General features: G+C 52.7%; 1 protein-coding gene across 1 annotated transcript in view; it reads right to left on the minus strand.

The window, feature by feature from the left end:
- Positions 1-462: 462 nt before the first annotated feature.
- The window catches only part of MCPH1 (microcephalin 1), a 225,452-nt gene continuing 208,492 nt past the window's right edge, over positions 463-17,422 (minus strand). Inside the window, exons 13-15 of the mRNA XM_007468989.1 lie at positions 3,002-3,239; positions 2,426-2,633; positions 463-613 (exon numbers count right to left, since the gene is read on the minus strand). Of these exons, the coding sequence (XP_007469051.1) occupies positions 463-613; positions 2,426-2,633; positions 3,002-3,239 (597 nt within the window). The remainder of the gene's footprint in view (positions 614-2,425; positions 2,634-3,001; positions 3,240-17,422) is intronic.

A 17,422-nucleotide genomic window follows, 5' to 3' on the forward strand; every position in this document is an offset into this window, starting at 1 on the left:
TGGTCAGAGAATAAGCTAGTGGCAGAAAAGGTGATGCCCTAGATTGTGTGTTTTGTAGGTCTGTGCATATGTGTAGAGATGGAAAAATGATATCTCCTTCATCTGCACAAAGCTGGAGCTATTTTATCGTAACTCCATTCAGGAAGAGATGCATATAAACTAACAGAACATGTATTTTTCAAGTATTTAACATTCACACGACAAGGCTGGGGAGGACCCAGTGCAGACGGGGCCGCGGGACTGATGTCATAGGTGAGGACTTCACCATGCCGAGAGCCGAAGATTCCATGACACACGGTTACCTGGGAGTTGCCAAGGGCACACGTAGATGGTGTGATCAATGAGAAATCAGAGACAGGACATGAATTATGGGAGAGGAAAGAAACAAAAACCTAGGTCTGCAGTTCCAGCTCTGAGACTCAAAGAACTCCAAAGGGCCCTGTGGAAATTACACCCTGGGCTTCAAGCAGGTAGACATTCGCCTCCTGAAAACCCACCATCAGGGGGGTCAAGTGGCCAAACCCCAGAAGGAAACAGGCAGACAGCTGACTTGTGCACAATCCATGCACAGAAGTGCACCAGGGCCAGGAAGGGGCCGGCTGAGTTCCCCAACCTGGAAATAATAAGAGTGCAGACATAGGCTTCGGCCCTCTGCACCGTGCACGATTGCAGACTTTGGAAAGACTAGTTGTTGATGTGGGCTGTTGATATCAATCATGTGCACAGTTCTGTTAGCTGAATGAGGCTCCTTATTTTTTTTTTTTCGGTACGCGGGCCTCTCACTGCTGTAGCCTCTCCTGTTGCGGAGCACAGGCTCCGGACGCGCAGGCTCAGCGGCCACGGCTCACAGGCCCAGCCGCTCCGCGGCACGTGGGATCTTCCCAGACCGGGGCACGAACCCGTGGCCCCTGCATCGGCAGGCGGACTCTCAACCACTGCGCCGCCAGGGAAGCCTGAGGCTCCTTTTTCTTTTTTTAGGTGTGCAGTGATACCTCATTGTACTTTTATTTTTATTTATTTATTTATTTATTTTGTGGTACGCGGGCCTCTCACTGTTGTGGCCTCTCCCGTTGCGGAGCACAGGCTCCGGACGCGCAGGCTCAGCGGCCATGGCTCACGGGCCCAGCCGCTCCGCGGCACGTGGGATCTTCCCAGACCGGGGCACGAACCCACGTGCCCTGCGTCGGCAGGCGGACTCTCAACCGCTGCGTCACCAGGGAAGCCCCTGAGGCTCCTTTTTTAAAGCACAATTCTGGTCTCTAGTTGGTGTCATTTTGATACATGCACTTTTCTAAAAACCGAAACCAGAACTTCTGTTTCAGAACATTGGATGTTTTGAAGGCTATATTCTTGGCATTTAGAAAAGAGTAAACAGCCTCTCTTGGCTTCTGGACTGTAGCTAAAACCATAGGTATTTTGAAATTAGTTTCCAGGCAAAAGATAAATTACTCTGCACCAGAAAGTAAAAAATGACTTTTGATTGTCATACTTTAAAAATATATCAAAGGCTGACCAACAGTCACTTAAAAGATATTCATAAAATGTGGTTATTATAAATGAATGCAACCTGGACAAACAAGGTCTCTGCTAATGTGTCAAAGGATAATGTCTAGGAAGGGGTGAGAAAAGCCAGAAGTTTGGGATTTAGAGACAAGGAAAGCAAATAGGAAGATTGAAAAAGAAACCTAGGCAGAGGGAGACTGATCACACTTAAGACGTAAGGATCTTGGCCAAAAGTGCTGAAACGGGGCTCATTCAATTTCATGGCTTGAACTGTGTCCCCCAAAGCCCACAGGTTGAAGCCCGAACCCCCCGGACCTCAGAATGGGACTGTGTTTGGGAAAAGGGCCTTTAAAGAGCTACTTAAATTGAGGTCATGAGGGTGGGCCCTAATCCAGTGACTGGTGTCCTTATAAGAGGAGATGCGGACGCGCAGGGAAGGCCACGTGAAGACACAGGGAGAGACGGCCCCCTGCAAGCAGGAGCGACGCCTCGGAGCAAGCAGCCCCGAGGACACTTTGATCTCAGACGTCTGGTCCCCAGGGCTGAGAATACCTCCCTGCTGTCTCAGCCCCGTGGTCTGTGGTACCATACCACAGCCAGGCCGACCAGTACGTTCATCCAAACCCAGTGGAGCCCCAAGTTCACCCCACCACTCTCGACTACATCACATACGCTGCCCGAGTCCGCCTCCCCTGCGCCCCTGCAACCCCCAGAGCTGGGGTAACAGATGTAGCCCCTTGTTGCTGGTGTCAGCCTCCAGCCTCCCAGGAATCGGGACTCATCTGGCACCACCTCCTCCCCTGCAGGCTCAAGGTGGGTGTTTTGCCCAACGCAGCAGAATCGACGCCAGACACACACGTCACATTCACACAATACTTGCTTTTAGAAATAAAAGCCCCAGTCCTTTTGCGCTAAAACGTACCACTTGGAGCACGCGGACAAATGAGTATCATGACAAGTGCCTGAAAGGGAGTGACAGTGGCGGGTCCTGGCAGCCGGCACTGGCCGAGAGCCCAGACGCAGAGCGAGGCAGGCACGCAGGGGGAGGGCCCAGGAGCTGGGGGCGGCCAGGCCGGTGCCGTGGCCTCCCGGCTGGGGCAGCTCGGGGTCTACTGGGTCTTTCACACGAGCTGGGAGATCAAGTGGCACAAGTCTAATAGGATTTCCTTTGTCCCCGCGAACTGCACCTGGGCTGACAGTAAAAAGCAGGAACGTCTAGGTGGGCTTGTAACAGATGAAAGTCACAGGAGTGTTTTTCTCTTTTTACAGGACTCTGTTAAGGCAGATACGTGGACACTGAGATATCCGGCAGAGGCCCCCAGGCTGCGTGCAAGGGGGCATGGGCCTGAGGTTCCCCTCTGAAACCTGTTCCAGTGGCCAGGAACACACAACAGAGGCTCTGAAGGGGACCCCCAATGGCTACTGCAATCACAAGGCACCTCCCTGTTACCCCCGAGCCCCCCCAGGACACAGGGTCGTCTTGTGCGTGGGTTCCTACCTAAGATCCACCTTTCCGACAGGTACGTGACTGTCGCCGCCTTCCTTCTTGGGACGGGTCCGACGAAGATGCTGGCCTGGCGAGGGATGTGCGTGACCCGAACCCCACACAGCACGACCAGCTCCCCCAGCTTGGCTCTGGGCGGGCCGCTGGCGGGGGTAATGAACATGGTCGGCTGATCGGCAAACAGGGCTCCCCGGTACCGCCCGGCGGGCGAGAGGCGCTCCTGGCGGCAGAACTGTGGGCAAAGGCGGGGAGAGGGTTACTCCAAACCAATTCATTGTTCACAACAGGCCGACTGCAAGGCTCACGTCCTTTTTCAGAAAAAGCACAGACTGAAGGTGAGGTTGCACACACTCAGTGAATTCTGAGGATCCAGGGGAGATGATGCCATTTAATGACAATGACGGATAATAAGCAGTGACATTTTGTGGAGCAGCCTACAGGCAAAACTCCAAGCAAACAAATTTATAGGCAAAAAAAAAAAAAAAAATGTTTAGGCCTTTGAATTACTACAAATTCTAAACCAAATTCTTGAAAAGTAATCAACTGTTCAACTGAGGGCGGAGAACGGCCTCTGCATTCTGAGTAACCCAGAGGAATGTGGAGGCAGGAGCCTCGCGGGACACAAGTGCCCTCGGCACCGGGACAGCATCCTTCGTCCCGGGCTCAGGGCTCCCGGAGCAAGTGATGCCACAGCCCCGAACGGCTGTAAATCCAGCCTCATGGGGTCAAGGGGGTAAACGGCACAAAGCAGAAGGCCTGGCTGTGCCCTGCGAGGCCAGGTCGGGGAGGGGTGCGTCCTGATGGAGGGGGGAGGTGATGGGACGGGGTTCCGAGACAGGGGCCTTGAGCTGCCCGCGCTTCTGTGCTGATAAAGTCACGACGGCCGGCTGGCCAGAGGCACAGTGGGGAGGCCCCGCTGTGCTAAACGCTCATGTCACTAACGCCAGGTTCATAAAGACTTCTCTATGTGCAAATGCCCTCTGGGACATGTTGACGGTTATCTGCCATCCACATCTGAGTGCTTTAACCCGCATGTTTCCCTGAGGACAGAACTGAACATCTGAGATGAGCGGCTCAGAGAAATTAAGGATTTTGACGGGAGGTCTGTGGGAAAAGAGATGAAGGGGTGCCTCTCAGAGGAGGGGCCCGGGTGGGCGGGTGAGGGAGTGCCCGTTACCCAGAGGACAGTGGGCGGCTAGTACGGGAGAGGGGCTGACCCCGGGTGGGCAGGCAGCGGAGGTGTTCCTCAGTCCTCCACTCCGACAAAGTCCGAGAAAGAAAAAATTGTCCCCCCTACTAGGTTTTCATGCTCCTTTCCTTTTGAAGAAGACGATCCTACCGTAACGGTGACAGCAGCAACAACAACCCCCGCCCCCTAAGACCCCACTGCAACGTCAGCGGGACTGATTTGATAAACAAGGCCGTGGGTTCACTCTCTTTTCTCACCCCAGCCTTGAATTTTGCCATAAGCTCTGATACGTTTCGCAGCTTCCCTTCGACTTGGGTACCTAACAGGACAAATGACCATTCTCCCCGTGGGGTACCTTCGTTCACGCTGTCAGTGACTCCCAACATCCCTGAGACGCAGGGAGTGGAAAGGGTCATTCCTTTAATTTTTGCAGATGAAGACACTGAGGCAGAAGAGATTTGCTTTGGTTCAACGTGACTCGAGCTGCAAGGAAAAACCCACCATCCGTAAACTCAGTGAATCACTGGGCCACCCTGCCCTGAAGCTGGGGATCAAGAATCTTCCTAAAGTTGGATGTAGTCACACGTCCTAAAAAGTAGTTGCAGAGGTTGATAACTGAAACAATACCGAAAGGAATACAGTAAGCTGAGTGTCCCTGGGCTTTCTGTTACTCAAATCCACTCCTGTCTTTTCCTCCTTAACGGCAAGGCATGGTGGTTTTGTGGGTGCTGACCTCTGCAGGGCCATGTGTTCAAGATAGGGGTCCCTTCCCAGCCCAAGGGGAAGACTCATGCTGGGTCCAAGCCAACCACAGGGATCCCCTTTCCCTTTCGAAGGACAGGGTCAAGCGTGGGCTGGACCCGATCCCGGCCAATGGGACCTGAGAGTGAGCCTGCTGGGGGCAGTTTTTCCTCACCTACTAACGTAAGCAACTTTGTCCTGTCGACAAAGGACACCCAGAGTTCCTGAAGCCACCTGAGGACCCCGGACACCCTGAGAACAACCAAGTGGGAAGAGGGGATAGGCCTGGATCCTAGGTAACAGATGCTTCTAAGTCACTGGCCTGACCAAACCGGGAATTGTCCTCCTCTTGTCCTTTTAATGTCAGGAAAAAAAAAAAAAAACAAACCTTCATTTTTAAGCTACTCTTTGTTGAGGTTTTGTTTGCAGAAGCCCAAGCAACCGAATGCTGTAGTTCTCATGACCCTGCCCCTTACCAGAGGTGGGAGTTTGCTGTATATTTTTCTAAATTCTGTACAACACACACATACTCAGGATACAGTTTTTCTTAATCAAGGATGTATCCTGGTACACAGAAGAGCAGTACCTCAAACCTGTTTTTAATCCAGCAGAAAGGACGTAAGTGAGCCTTTCTCACGTTTGGAACGAGACTTTGGAAGCTAATTTGGTGCCTACTTCTCCCGCCCACATTTATTGAACACTTACTCTCTCGCAGGCACGTGCAAAGTGCCAGGAAGCAAAGCTGATCGAGATGCAGTTCCTGACCTCAGTTTAAAGCACGTACTGCAAAAGTCAATAAATGAAAATGCTTCCCCTTTATTTATTTATTCAGCTTGAAATCAGAGGAAGTAAAGAATTACAGGGATCTGATTCTTCACTCAAAATAATTGAGACTAGGTGCATGCTGACTTTCCGATCCTAAGTAAAATAATTTCTGGGGAAGTTTAATCAAGATTTAGTTTACTTAAAATTAAATTTAGGAATTTATCCTCCAAATACACTCCCCGATGTATATAAGGACATGTGTGTAGAGTAGTTCATTGCCATAGAAACAGAGATGATGGGCAGGTTTTTTATAAATATAATAGGACACCTGATTCTTTTTATTGCTGAGCTTTAGTTAAAACCTTCCGCTTACTGAAACGAGTTTAAGTATGGGATACTCCCCCAATACTTCCTTTATTATCCTCAGTCCCCGTGCTTTCGCTTCCTGGGTCCTCGTGATTGATGGGCCTCAGGTGTACCAGTGCAGCCTTACCCTGGAGCCCAGGCTCTGCTCTGAAGGCACAGATCATAAAATTGCTTTGCTACTGCCCTTGACATTGCCCTAAGCGTTCTGACTGAGGCAGTCAACTCTCCTGTCTAGCAAAGCATCATTCTGTCCCCACGGGTACGTTGTAAAAAATGAGAATCGTGAGGCTGCAAGCAGTACAGGTTAAGAGAGTGGCCGAGAGAGCTCTACGTGCCCTGTGACATGTGCCTCCATCCAGCTTCGCCCCGACAGGCCTGCTTTCACTTCAAGCCTTTTGGTACAACAGTTCATGGCCATTTGCTCTAAATCCTAATTTCATTTCAAACTTTTCGACACACATACACCTGCCACCAACTGCCAGAAAAAGGAGTCTGGGCGGGGCATGTGGGCGTTATTACAGGGTGGTGGATGGTGGTGTGTTATTGTTTCCCTCTAAGGTGACCTCAGAGATAACCACGTTTATCTATGTTGACTTAGAAGGTTCTGGCTAAAAATGATTAAAAGACAAGTTAAAAAAAATCATAACTCATATCAGTGTAAAATGAATATTTAAGATGTGTTCATTTTATGTAACTGACAGACGCTATACTTGTTCAAAGGAGAAACAGATAACACATTTATAGATTAGAAATACTGAAAGGAAGTTGCAAATGGACCAAAATACTGGCTTTTCCGTGGGGTAGGGGGATATTCCCTTCACCAGACAGATTTCACTTCTAGCCCACAGACAAGAATCGTGTGCATTGCCAGTAGGACTTTACGGCCTAGGGTTGTGAAACAGCTCAAAGGCAATGAAAGCTGGACTCAGATAACCTGGGGGTGGTGTGGGGCGCACGGGTTAAGAAGTATAGCTTCCCAGTGAGGCACAGCTTTTTCCCCACAGAGCCCAGGATGCTTGTTTACCAAAGGATATCCTGGAAGAAAAGAGGATTAAGTGGAATTTACTGACAGCTCTGGACTAAAGGAGCCTCCAAAATAACAGGACAGGTCAGTAGTCTGGGTGAATTTGGGGTGGAGTTCCCACTTTTCTCCGTGAATGGTGGCATAAGATGATCATTACGCAGATGTGTGTGTGGATGCATGTGTACATACGTGACAAGGAGGCAGCCGGTAGGAGGCAGAAATCTCTCTCTGTCATGAGATCTTCGTTTGAACCCTCAGCTGTGGAGGATCAGTACTACTAAAGGGTCTCAGCTAAGGCCAAAGAGCCACTGGCTCTGCTTTATAAAATGTGGCCTTTGCATTTGTGCCTTCCTTAAAAAAGCTATACTGGGGCTTCCCTGGTGGCGCAGTGGTTGGGAGTCTGCCTGCCGATGCAGGGGACGCAGGTTCGGGCCCCGGTGCGGGAAGATCCCACATGCCGCGGACCGGCTGGGCCCGTGAGCCATGGCCGCTGAGCCTGCGCGTCCGGAGTCTGTGCTCCGCAACGGGAGAGGCCACGGCGGTAAGAGGCCCGCGGACCGCAAAAAAAAAAAAAAAAAAAAACTATACTGACTTAATAGGTTAGCTCAGAACCTTCCAGCCCCTTCATGTAGAAGTCAGTCAAGGGGGACCACACTGTTTACAGAGCAAAGCTGAGGGGAACCGCCCCCTGCCAGCCCTGTGCTTCTAGCTTCAGTGACCCCCAGGTATTCATCCCCGACCCAGACGTTTCCCCACCCTGAACCCCAAACAGGGGAGGGTGTTGACGGTTCATTTACTCCGGACGTGGGTGTTAGGGTTCACTAGCGATTCTGCTTTTCCCTCTGGGTAGAGCGCACCGTGAGTGTTAGTTTCCGCAGGTAGTTTTGAGCCATATGGGGAAAAGGAGGTACACATCCTTCACTGTGGAATTCTCATGGCAAACTATTTCCCGTGTTTGGGACCCGCAGCTCAGGGAGGTTGGCTTTTTCTGTTTTGCCTGAGATCACACACCACAGAATTGAGGGGTCAGGTCCCAAAGCCCTGGCCCTTCCCAGAACTTCACATGATCTCTGCTCCTTGTGGCAACAGAGGGACAGGAATACCCATCTGTGAAATGATGCCACACCTCTTCAGAGCTAAGACGTACTCTCCCACATTTTAGCAACCATAACCTAAGGATGGGGCTGACACCGCACCATGGGGTGTGGTTCTGACTGGCCAAATATACCACAGAACTCTAATTTGTGCCTTGGTGTTTTTCAATTCCCTGTGCTTAGTTAGGGTGGTTATACAAATCTACGTATGTTAAAACTTATCTGTACACCAAAAAGACTCAATTTTTATGGTTAACTTAAAAGACAGAATAACAGTTAAAAAGTATACTTTTTTAGCATTATGTTTGTCTACATCCCATTTTTCTTTCAAGGACAATTTAAGTGCTTTGTCTGTGGAGCCTTTTCTGAAGGGCACTGCTCTAAAATCCTATCAAGCGCAGACTGGTCCACTGAACTGGAACTCAGCACGTACCAGTGGCCATAATTGTAGTGGTGCAGAGAGGCCAGGCTCGCAGTGACGACGGTCGATGGGGCATTTGTAGCTGCTGTGGCTGCGGAGGTTTCGAGGGAGAGAAAATGCGTGACTGATGTGATAGTTAATGTGTCAGCTTGGCGGTGCGGGGTGGGGGTGGGGCGGCTCAGGGATGCCCAGAGGGCTGGTGAAACATGATTTCTGGGTGTGTATGTGAGGGTGTCTCTGAAATTTCCAAGCCTTTGAGGGTCTAAATAGAACAAAAAGGCAAGGGAAGGGTGAATTTGTTCTCTCTGCTTGAGCTGGGCCATCGGAGCTCCTGGCATTGGGCCTTTGCACCTGGGCTGAACCTTCCTGGTTCTCCGGGCTGCAGACAGCAGGTCCTGTGAGTTCTCAGCCCCCGAAATCGTGCGAGGCCACTCCTATAATCCATCTCCCCCTGCGTGTCTCCGTGTGTGTATCTGTCTCTCCGGCTGGTTCTGGCTCTCGAGAACCCGTGTGAACACAGCTGAGTCAAGGAGGAGCGGGGCGGGCCAGGCAGAAGGATGCCCGCCGGAGGAGGCGCGTCACACGGGACGGTGATTCTGGGATCTGTTCCTTCATACTTTTCAATAATAAAAAGGTGACTACGTAGTTAAGATAGCTGAAGATGCCCACCCCAGAAGACATGGCTCACCTGCTCCCACGGAGCACACGCAGTGCCTGGCCCCATCGCAGGGTCCAGGTAGGAGGCTGAGCTGGTGAAGTGTCCCCTCGGTGTGAGGACAGCTGCACCCGTGTCCCAAGTGGCCTTGCACTTTATTGCTGAGCCCAGAGATGCACATGAGAGGGCCCAGGAGGAGAGAGGGGGCAGAGCCAGACCACGAGCCACGGTGGACGCTTTAGCTCAACTGGGTACCTTCTGGCTGGGGGGCTGTCACAGAAGGCAGCAGGGACCACGAGTGCTGGGAAGGATCCTGGAGGTGGCCTCAGCCACGGCTCAGCTCGCCTTCACAGACGAGGAACCCGAGGCCCAGGAGACGAAGTTCCTTATCTGACATCACAGCAGAGCTTGCCTGCACTGCCTAAGGTACAAAATCCTGGAACCGCCGCCCGCTACCCTACAGTCAGGGCTGGGTCCATGACGTAACCTGTTTATTCGTTTGTCTGAGTGTCAGGCTACGTTACCAGGATACAGCAACGTAAGGACACAGTGTCTGCTTCCCCAGGACTTCCTAGAAATTACAGCAGGACAGGACACGTCACCTCATGGGATGGGAAATGAGAGCCGGGCAGGCTTCCCGGAGGCGGCATGTGATTTGGAGATGGGACAGGAGGATATTTGCTCAGGGAGGGGCGCGTGGGGCGGGGGTGTCTGGGATCGCACACACACGCTGACACGAACAGCTCCAGATCACTGGGGGGGTGAAGCGCACGGGACCAAGGGCCTGGTGGGGGGCCACCGTGACAAAAGCTCACTGTTAAAAGCCCGTAAGTCTGTACCAAGGTGATGAGGCTGAGTAAGCAGGCACCAGACGGATCGTGATTCTACTGCATGACGTATGGTTCACGGGGAGCCACGAGAACCGTGGGCACATCAGGGCACGAAATCCAGATGTTAGGAAGATCACGCTGCAGATGGTACAGAGGGGCTGAGATCAGAGACAGACGACGCCAAGGAAAGGACTGCAGTGATTTCAGCAAGAAATGAAGTCAGGCAGGGCACGGGGAGTGGGAAGGGCATGGATTCTGGATGCAATGAACTTGTTTCAAGCTTCCTATTACTATGTGGGGTTAACAGACCCATGCACGCGTTTGTAGGGGTGCTCAGCTGTTGAGGTTCTAAAGCTTCCAATAAATAATGCCTCTCTTTCCCCCCACCCCAGGTTCAATACCAGCTGGGAGACAGACACAGGTGTCTAACAGACCAAACCCACTTTCATCATTCATAAAGCCGGCTGGACACCTGGGCCTTAGACCTGCGGTGCGGTGAGTTTGCTGGCCCTGCCCGGAAGGAGGTACCCACAGGGCTGCAGCTGGCACTGGACCAACTGCAGGGGCTGTCAGCATGCCCCGCTCCTCTCTGTAAACCCTGCAGTGTGAGAAGCTGGTCTTCCTCTCCTGGGGGTGGGGGGGGGGCAGAGAAGGGGAGGCAGCAAGAGACCATGGGAACACATGGGGCTCCTATCTGACACCCACCCAGAAGGCAAATCTCTGAAACAGTGACCTGAGTGGCTCTTGCTGTAACTCCCCCAGGCGGTTGGCCCCAGTGAAACCGCTAGCTCTGGAGGATACATCTCAGAAAACAGATCCCAGTGCTGTTTCAAAGTAGAAAAACGTAGACCCAAAGGCAACTGTTTGGAAACACAAAATATAGTTAGAAGTTTCACCTTCTAAAAATGTCACTGCTGGGCTCCCCTGGTGGTGCAGTGGTTGAGAACCTGCCTGCCAATGCAGGGGACACAGGTTCAAGCCCTGGTCTGGGAAGTTCCCACATGCTGCGGAGCAACTAAGCCCGTGCACTACAACTACTGAGCCTGCGCTCTAGAGCCCACGAGCCACAACTACTGAAGCCCACCTGTCTAGAGCCTGTGCTCCGCAACAAGAGAAGCCATCGCAGTGAGAAGCCTGTGCACCGCAACGAAGACCCAATGCAGACAAAAATAAAAATTAAAATAAAAACGTCAGTGCCTACACTTGACCACATTAGGGGGACTGAATAGATCACAGGGAAAGTGAGCTGCCTGTGCCAGAGAAAGAACAAATGATGTCTGTCTGTGGTCCTGGGAAATTTTTACAAAGCTAAAGAAACAAATGAAACACACCTTTAACAATTCTGATACTTGCCTAAATCCCATAATGATAAAGACAAGGTCTTCAAATGAGAACATAATGATCCCTAAAATGCTTAAATCCCCACAGTTTTTCATGTGAACCTGTCCTCCTCTCTGCAGCTTCCAGACCCCCCTCCGCAGCTCGGAACCTCACTTCTGACCTTTTGTTTCCGGCCGCCCCGTCACCTCCATGACCTCTCCTGTCCTCTCAGTTCCTAGGACCCCTCTTTCCTGGTGACCTTGTCCACGGCCCCTCACCCGAGCCTCAGCCCCGGGAGCTGCAGACTCACCTCCCTCCCAGGCGCATGCCCCTGTCCTTCCGGCAGCCACTGCCTTCTCACGGTCACCCCTGGGGTGCCCTCTGCCCCCCGACCCAAGGCTTAACGTCCGTGGTCAGTGGCTGTAATTAGCCCCTGTGACGCCAGCCTTCCCCCCCAAACGCGGTCAAAGCACAGCCCTGGTTAAACCCAGCCGCCAGCTGACCCTGCCCTGCAGCGGCGTAGCTGGAGGACAGCCACCCCGTCGGAGTCCACGCCCGCCCCTAAATGCAGCCCCCCGCCCCCCAGTCCCTCTCCTGGCCCGCTGCGCGCACACCTCGGCCCTGCAGCCCGGGGTGGGGACGTCAGGCCGGACATCTGTGGCTTCCCTGCAGCGCCTGGTCCCGCGGACGGGCCGGCCCTCCTGAGCGGATCCCGCGGGCCCTCCCAGGCCGAGGCCCCGCTCACTGTCGTCCTCCACGTCCCCGGCCCGTGTCGCTGCGTGGCCCACACTGCCAGCCGTGAATCTGTGTCCTCCGCAGGCCCTCGTGCCGCTGGTGCCCCCGCAGCGCTCCACCGCGCCTCGCGGGCGCCATCGGCACACGACACGCCCTGGGTTTCTGTCCGCTTCCCCGACGGCTGCCGCCGCGCTGGGTGTCTGCCTCCTTCCCGACGCCCCACAGCAAGGGCCGGGCTCAGGGCTCGGTCCGATGCCCCCTGCACGCGCCCCGCCCTCGGTGACTCGCGCAGCCGCCGCGCCGAGGGCGCCCCCGCTCCCCTGCAGACCCCAGGCCCGGCTGCCTTCTCTTCGGGGCCCCTGGACGCTGCAGACCCCGTCCCGGCCCCCCCTCCTCGCTCGGGCCTCCACCTGCGCCTTCTCCAGCTCAGCTTTGGCCGGTCCACCCTTCCAGGCACCCCGGCCGGAAGCGTGGGGTCGCCTTGACGCCCGCCACCTCCCATCGCGCGATCAGGACGCCTTCAAATACACGCGCACGAGGACGTTCTCGGTGCCGTGCTCTCTGCCCCAAGCCCGGCCAACGTCACCTCTTACCTGGACCAGCGCCGCGGAGCTGGTCTCCCTGCTTCTAAGTCAGACTCGCTTTCCACGCCAGTTAGGGAAGCCGAACTTACCCCCCTGGGGGGGATCAGGGCAGCAGTGACCAGACAAAAAGGATTCCAAACAAGGGCAGCGCTCAGGGTGGGCGGGAGCCCGGAGAGAGTCCCAGCGGGTGGCAGGGCCTTCAGCCAGCCTGAAGGAGCAGGAAATGGAGAAGCACCGAGAGGAGATGGAGCATCCCAGGGGTGGGAAAGAGGGAGACACGGTGGGCAGGGGGGGTGGGGCAGCGGAGCAGAGGACGGGCCGGCAGAGGACGGGCAGGGGCTGCTACAGCAGATCCTCAGCTGAGGGAGATGGGGGTCTAGGAGTCCGGAATAGAATCTGCAGAGGACGCGTCAGAAAGGGCAGGTTCTTCTAAAAACAGAACCACCATACGACCCAGCAATCCCACCACTGGGCATACACCCTGAGAAAACCATCATTCAAAAAGAGTCATGTACCACAATGTTCACTGCAGCTCTATTTACAATAGCCCAGAGATGGAAGCAACCTAAGTGTCCATCGACAGATGAATGGATAAAGAAGATGTGGCACATATATACAATGGAATATTACTCAGCCATAAAAAGGAAGGAAACTGAGTTATTTGTAGTGAGGTCTAGAGACTGTCATACAGAGTGAAGTAAGTCAGAAAGAGAAAGACAAATACCATACGCTAACACATATATATGGAATCTAAAAAAAAAAGTGGTTCTGACGAACCTAGGGGCAGGACAGGAACAAAGACGCAGACGTAGAGAATGGACTTGAGGACACAGGGAGGGGGAAGGGTAAGTTGGGACGAAGCGAGAGAGTGGCATGGACTTATATACACTACCAATCGTAAAATAGCTAGCTAGTGGGAAGCAGCTGTATAGCACAGGGAGATCAGCTCGGTGCTTTGTGACCACCTAGAGGGGTGGGATAGGGAGGGTGGGAGGGAGACGCAAGAGAGAGGGGATATGGGGATATATGTATATGTATAGCTGATTCACTTTGTTATAAAAAGTGTTATACTTTGTTATACACCAGAAACTAACGCAACATTGTAAAGCAATTATACTCCAATAAAGATGTTAAAAAAAAAAAAAAGGGCAGGTTCTGGTGCGGAAGGTGCAGAGTGGGTGAGGGTCTTGATGAAGCGTCACAGACGGAGCAGAGAAGGCAGTGACTCTAAGGTAGATCTTAGGAGACAAGAACTATCGATCGCAGCATGCAGAGGATCGCAGAGGAAAGGGAAGCTCGTGATTAATTCTCTAGTCGGGCGATCCTAAGGGCAGTGATTCCACTGGGAGAACTGGGCGGCACCGGGGAGCCGGCGGGAGGGTGAGGGCTCGGTTCTAGGTACGCGGAATCGGACGGGGTGGCGCGTCACCACGTCGGGGGCTGGGAGGACGGTTCTGGAAGGTAGCTCACAACTGGAGAGCTGGTCCAGGAGCCACCTGTACGGCGGGGACAGCAGAGCCGCGAGGGAATGGGATCGTTTCCTGCTTTAGTTGGAAGTTCAGAAGTTTGAGGGTTTGGATGTTGTAATTTGTAACACTGTTAGTGAAACACTTTTTTTTTTTTTTGCGGTACGCGGGCCCTCACTGCTGTGGCCTCTCCCGCTGCGGAGCACAGGCTCCGGACGCGCAGGCTCAGCAGCCTAACCACTGCGCCACCGGGGAAGCCCAGTGAAACACTTTTAAAGAGGACTAGAAAGGGTTTTTGTAAGGAAAACCCATGTCTCATGTTCTCAGATTTGGGGAAATGGGCTAAGAGATACCTTAAATGACCTCAGGAACATGAGAAATGGGTTCTGTTGATTCCAGGCCGGCGAGACCCACGGGGAAGCTGATAAAAATCCTTCCTTCGGCTGGAAATGGTCTTAGAGGGCTGTATTTTCTAAGCAGATGATGTTAGTTTTTTGTTTTTTATCATGAAGAAAGAAGAAAGTCTTAAACCAGGGAGCTGGAAAGAAGGAAGGTAGGCGCTTTCCCCTCTCTGGTTAGTTTTGTCATCACTGAGAGGAATCTGATTTAAGGAAGATTATGGCTTTGGCCAAATATTGAACTAGTAAGCTGTAGAGACCAGCTAGCTGCCTACCATGGGCCTTGACCCTAAACCCTGGGAGCGTTGGGACACAGAAGATTTAGGGTACGTGAGGATAGTGTGTTCTAACCAGTAACCGAGAAGACGTTTGAAAGGGTTAAGAAAAAGGTCAAAACCCATGAATAAACACACCTAATGGTAACGAAGAATTTCTTAGTTTCATTTCACCAGGGCTAGCGTTCCCCAAACCCTGTGACAGCAGAGCACAGAGCAGCCCTTGTCAGAGTAATTTTCCTGTAGGGTCTCCTGTGTAGCTGTTCTGCCCTGTAATATATCTGCTTGTTTTACTAGTAACACGTTTCAAATTACTTCTCAGTGAGTAAACATAACAAACGCGAGAAAGATGGGGCACAGAGCCCAGCGTAAGGAGCACAGTCGCAGTAACGTCTACAAGTAGTACACTTCTCAAAGCTGCTCACAATTACGATGAAAGACTCCAACACGAAAAGGATTATTCGAGCCCACCTTTTTCATCTGACTGGTAAGCAGAGCAAGGTAGGTGCACGGGACTGCATTTGAGTAAAATAAATGGGTGTGGAACAACGGGCCCAGGACCCTGATTCCCAGGTCCCCACTGGGGTGGCACCCGGGCTGTGGGGGGAGGAAGACGACGGGGATAAAACAAGGACCCCCCCCCACCCCCACCCCCACCCCCCGTCAGATCCTTCTCTGCCACTGAAGCCTCGACCCTGAGCTTCAGTCTGTGCAGCCTGGGCGATTCCAGGGATGCCCGGGGGTGGGAACAGGGTGGGAGCCCTCGGCCATGGAGTTAAGGTGCCCAGCAGGGTGTCTGGCAGAAGATGCCTTCGTCCTGGCTGGATTCTCAGCAGCTTTCGACATCCCCGCCCTGCTCTCAACCTCGTGTCATGTCCCCTTGGCCCTGGGACCCGTCACCCCTGGTTTTCTCCCTGGGCTCGTCCCCTGTCTGGGCATGTCCTCCCCACCGGGCCATTAGGTTCCGAGGATGGCTCACAGCCCAGGCGGTTAGAGCCCTCCTGGCAACAGATGGCCAGCGATTCACTTCTGTCCTCGCTGCTGACCTTCCCTGAGCTCTGGGACCAGAGCAGCGCCCCACCCAACTCTCTCTGGATGACTTACAGGCTCTATACACTCCACACGTCTAACCTAACTTAACTCAGGTCTTCATTCCCCAGCCCGGTCCCATTAGATAACAGCTAACAGTTACTCAGAGCCTACTGTGCGCAGCCCTTCTAAGCGCTTGATGTGAATTAGCTCATTGAAGCCTTGTCACTGTTTCCAGTTCACAGATGAAAATAAGGCGCAGAGGGTACAGGGTCACACAATTAGAAAGTGAAGGAGCCTTGGAGTCTAACCCAGGCAAGCAGCGTTCTTGACAGTTACATCCCACGGCTTTCAGAATCTCAGGGGATGGAACCAGGAGCCCGGGAGTCGTCCTGGACCTCTCTCATCCCCTCGCTTTCTATATCCAGTCCATCACAAGTCTTGTGGGTTGTAGCATTCCAAGTCCATCCATTCGTCTTCACCACCACCGTCAGCACCCTAGTAGAGCTTCAGTAATTTCTGTTCCAGGTGTGACTGAAATAGCCCACGAGCTGGGTCAGGCATGCACCCCTGCATCCTTATCACTCACCATTTTTCTTTTTTAAAATTGAGGTATTAAATGCATACAGTTAAGTCCACAAAGTACATTAATCTTAAGTCACAGCCTAAGTTTTTACGTACGCATCTACCTGTTTAACCACGGCCACCAAGGTGGTGGTCTCCAGGCCTCGGGGAGAACCCCGAGAGAACCCACCTCAGAGAACTCTCCCCCTGCTGCCTCCACTGACATAACCTCTGTTCTGAGCTCTGTCATCATGGATGCTTCCTGTCTGAGACTCGACCACAACAATGGAGGCATGTGGCACATACTCTTTTGTTTCTGGCTTCTTTTGCTCAACACGCTGTGTACACACACACACACACACACACACACACACTCTCTCTCTCTCTCTCTCTCTCTCTCTCTCTTAAACCCTCCAACAGCTTCCCATTACTTGGAGCAAAAACCAAAACTCCTAAACGCTTTCCATGGACCAGCCCCTACTTCCACCTGCAGCTGAATCTCCACCCTCTGCCCCGCCTCTGTTCCATCACACCAGTCTCCTGCCAGTCTCCTTCTGGCCACGGGGCCTTTAAACACGCTGCTCTGTCCTAAATGTCTTATAAATACTAACTTTTAGAACACATACAGATAGCCAACAGGCACATGAAAAGATGCTCAATATCACTAATTATTAGAGAAATGCAAATGAAAACTACAATGAGGTACCACCTCGCACTGATCAGAATGGCCATCATCAAAAAGGCTACAAATCATAAATGCTGGAGAGGGTGTGGAGAAAAGGGAACCCTCCTACACTGCTGGTGGGAATGTAAATTGATACAGCCACTATGGAGAACAGTATGGAGGTTCCTTAAAAGACTAAAAATAGAGCTACCATATGACCCAGAAATCCCACTCCTGGGCTTAAATCTGGAGAAGACTCTAGTTTGAAAAGACACATGCACCCCAGTGATCACTG

Source organism: Lipotes vexillifer, unplaced genomic scaffold (genome assembly GCF_000442215.2).
Source record: "Lipotes vexillifer unplaced genomic scaffold, Lipotes_vexillifer_v1.1 scaffold864, whole genome shotgun sequence".
Taxonomy (NCBI): Eukaryota; Metazoa; Chordata; class Mammalia; order Artiodactyla; family Lipotidae; genus Lipotes; species Lipotes vexillifer.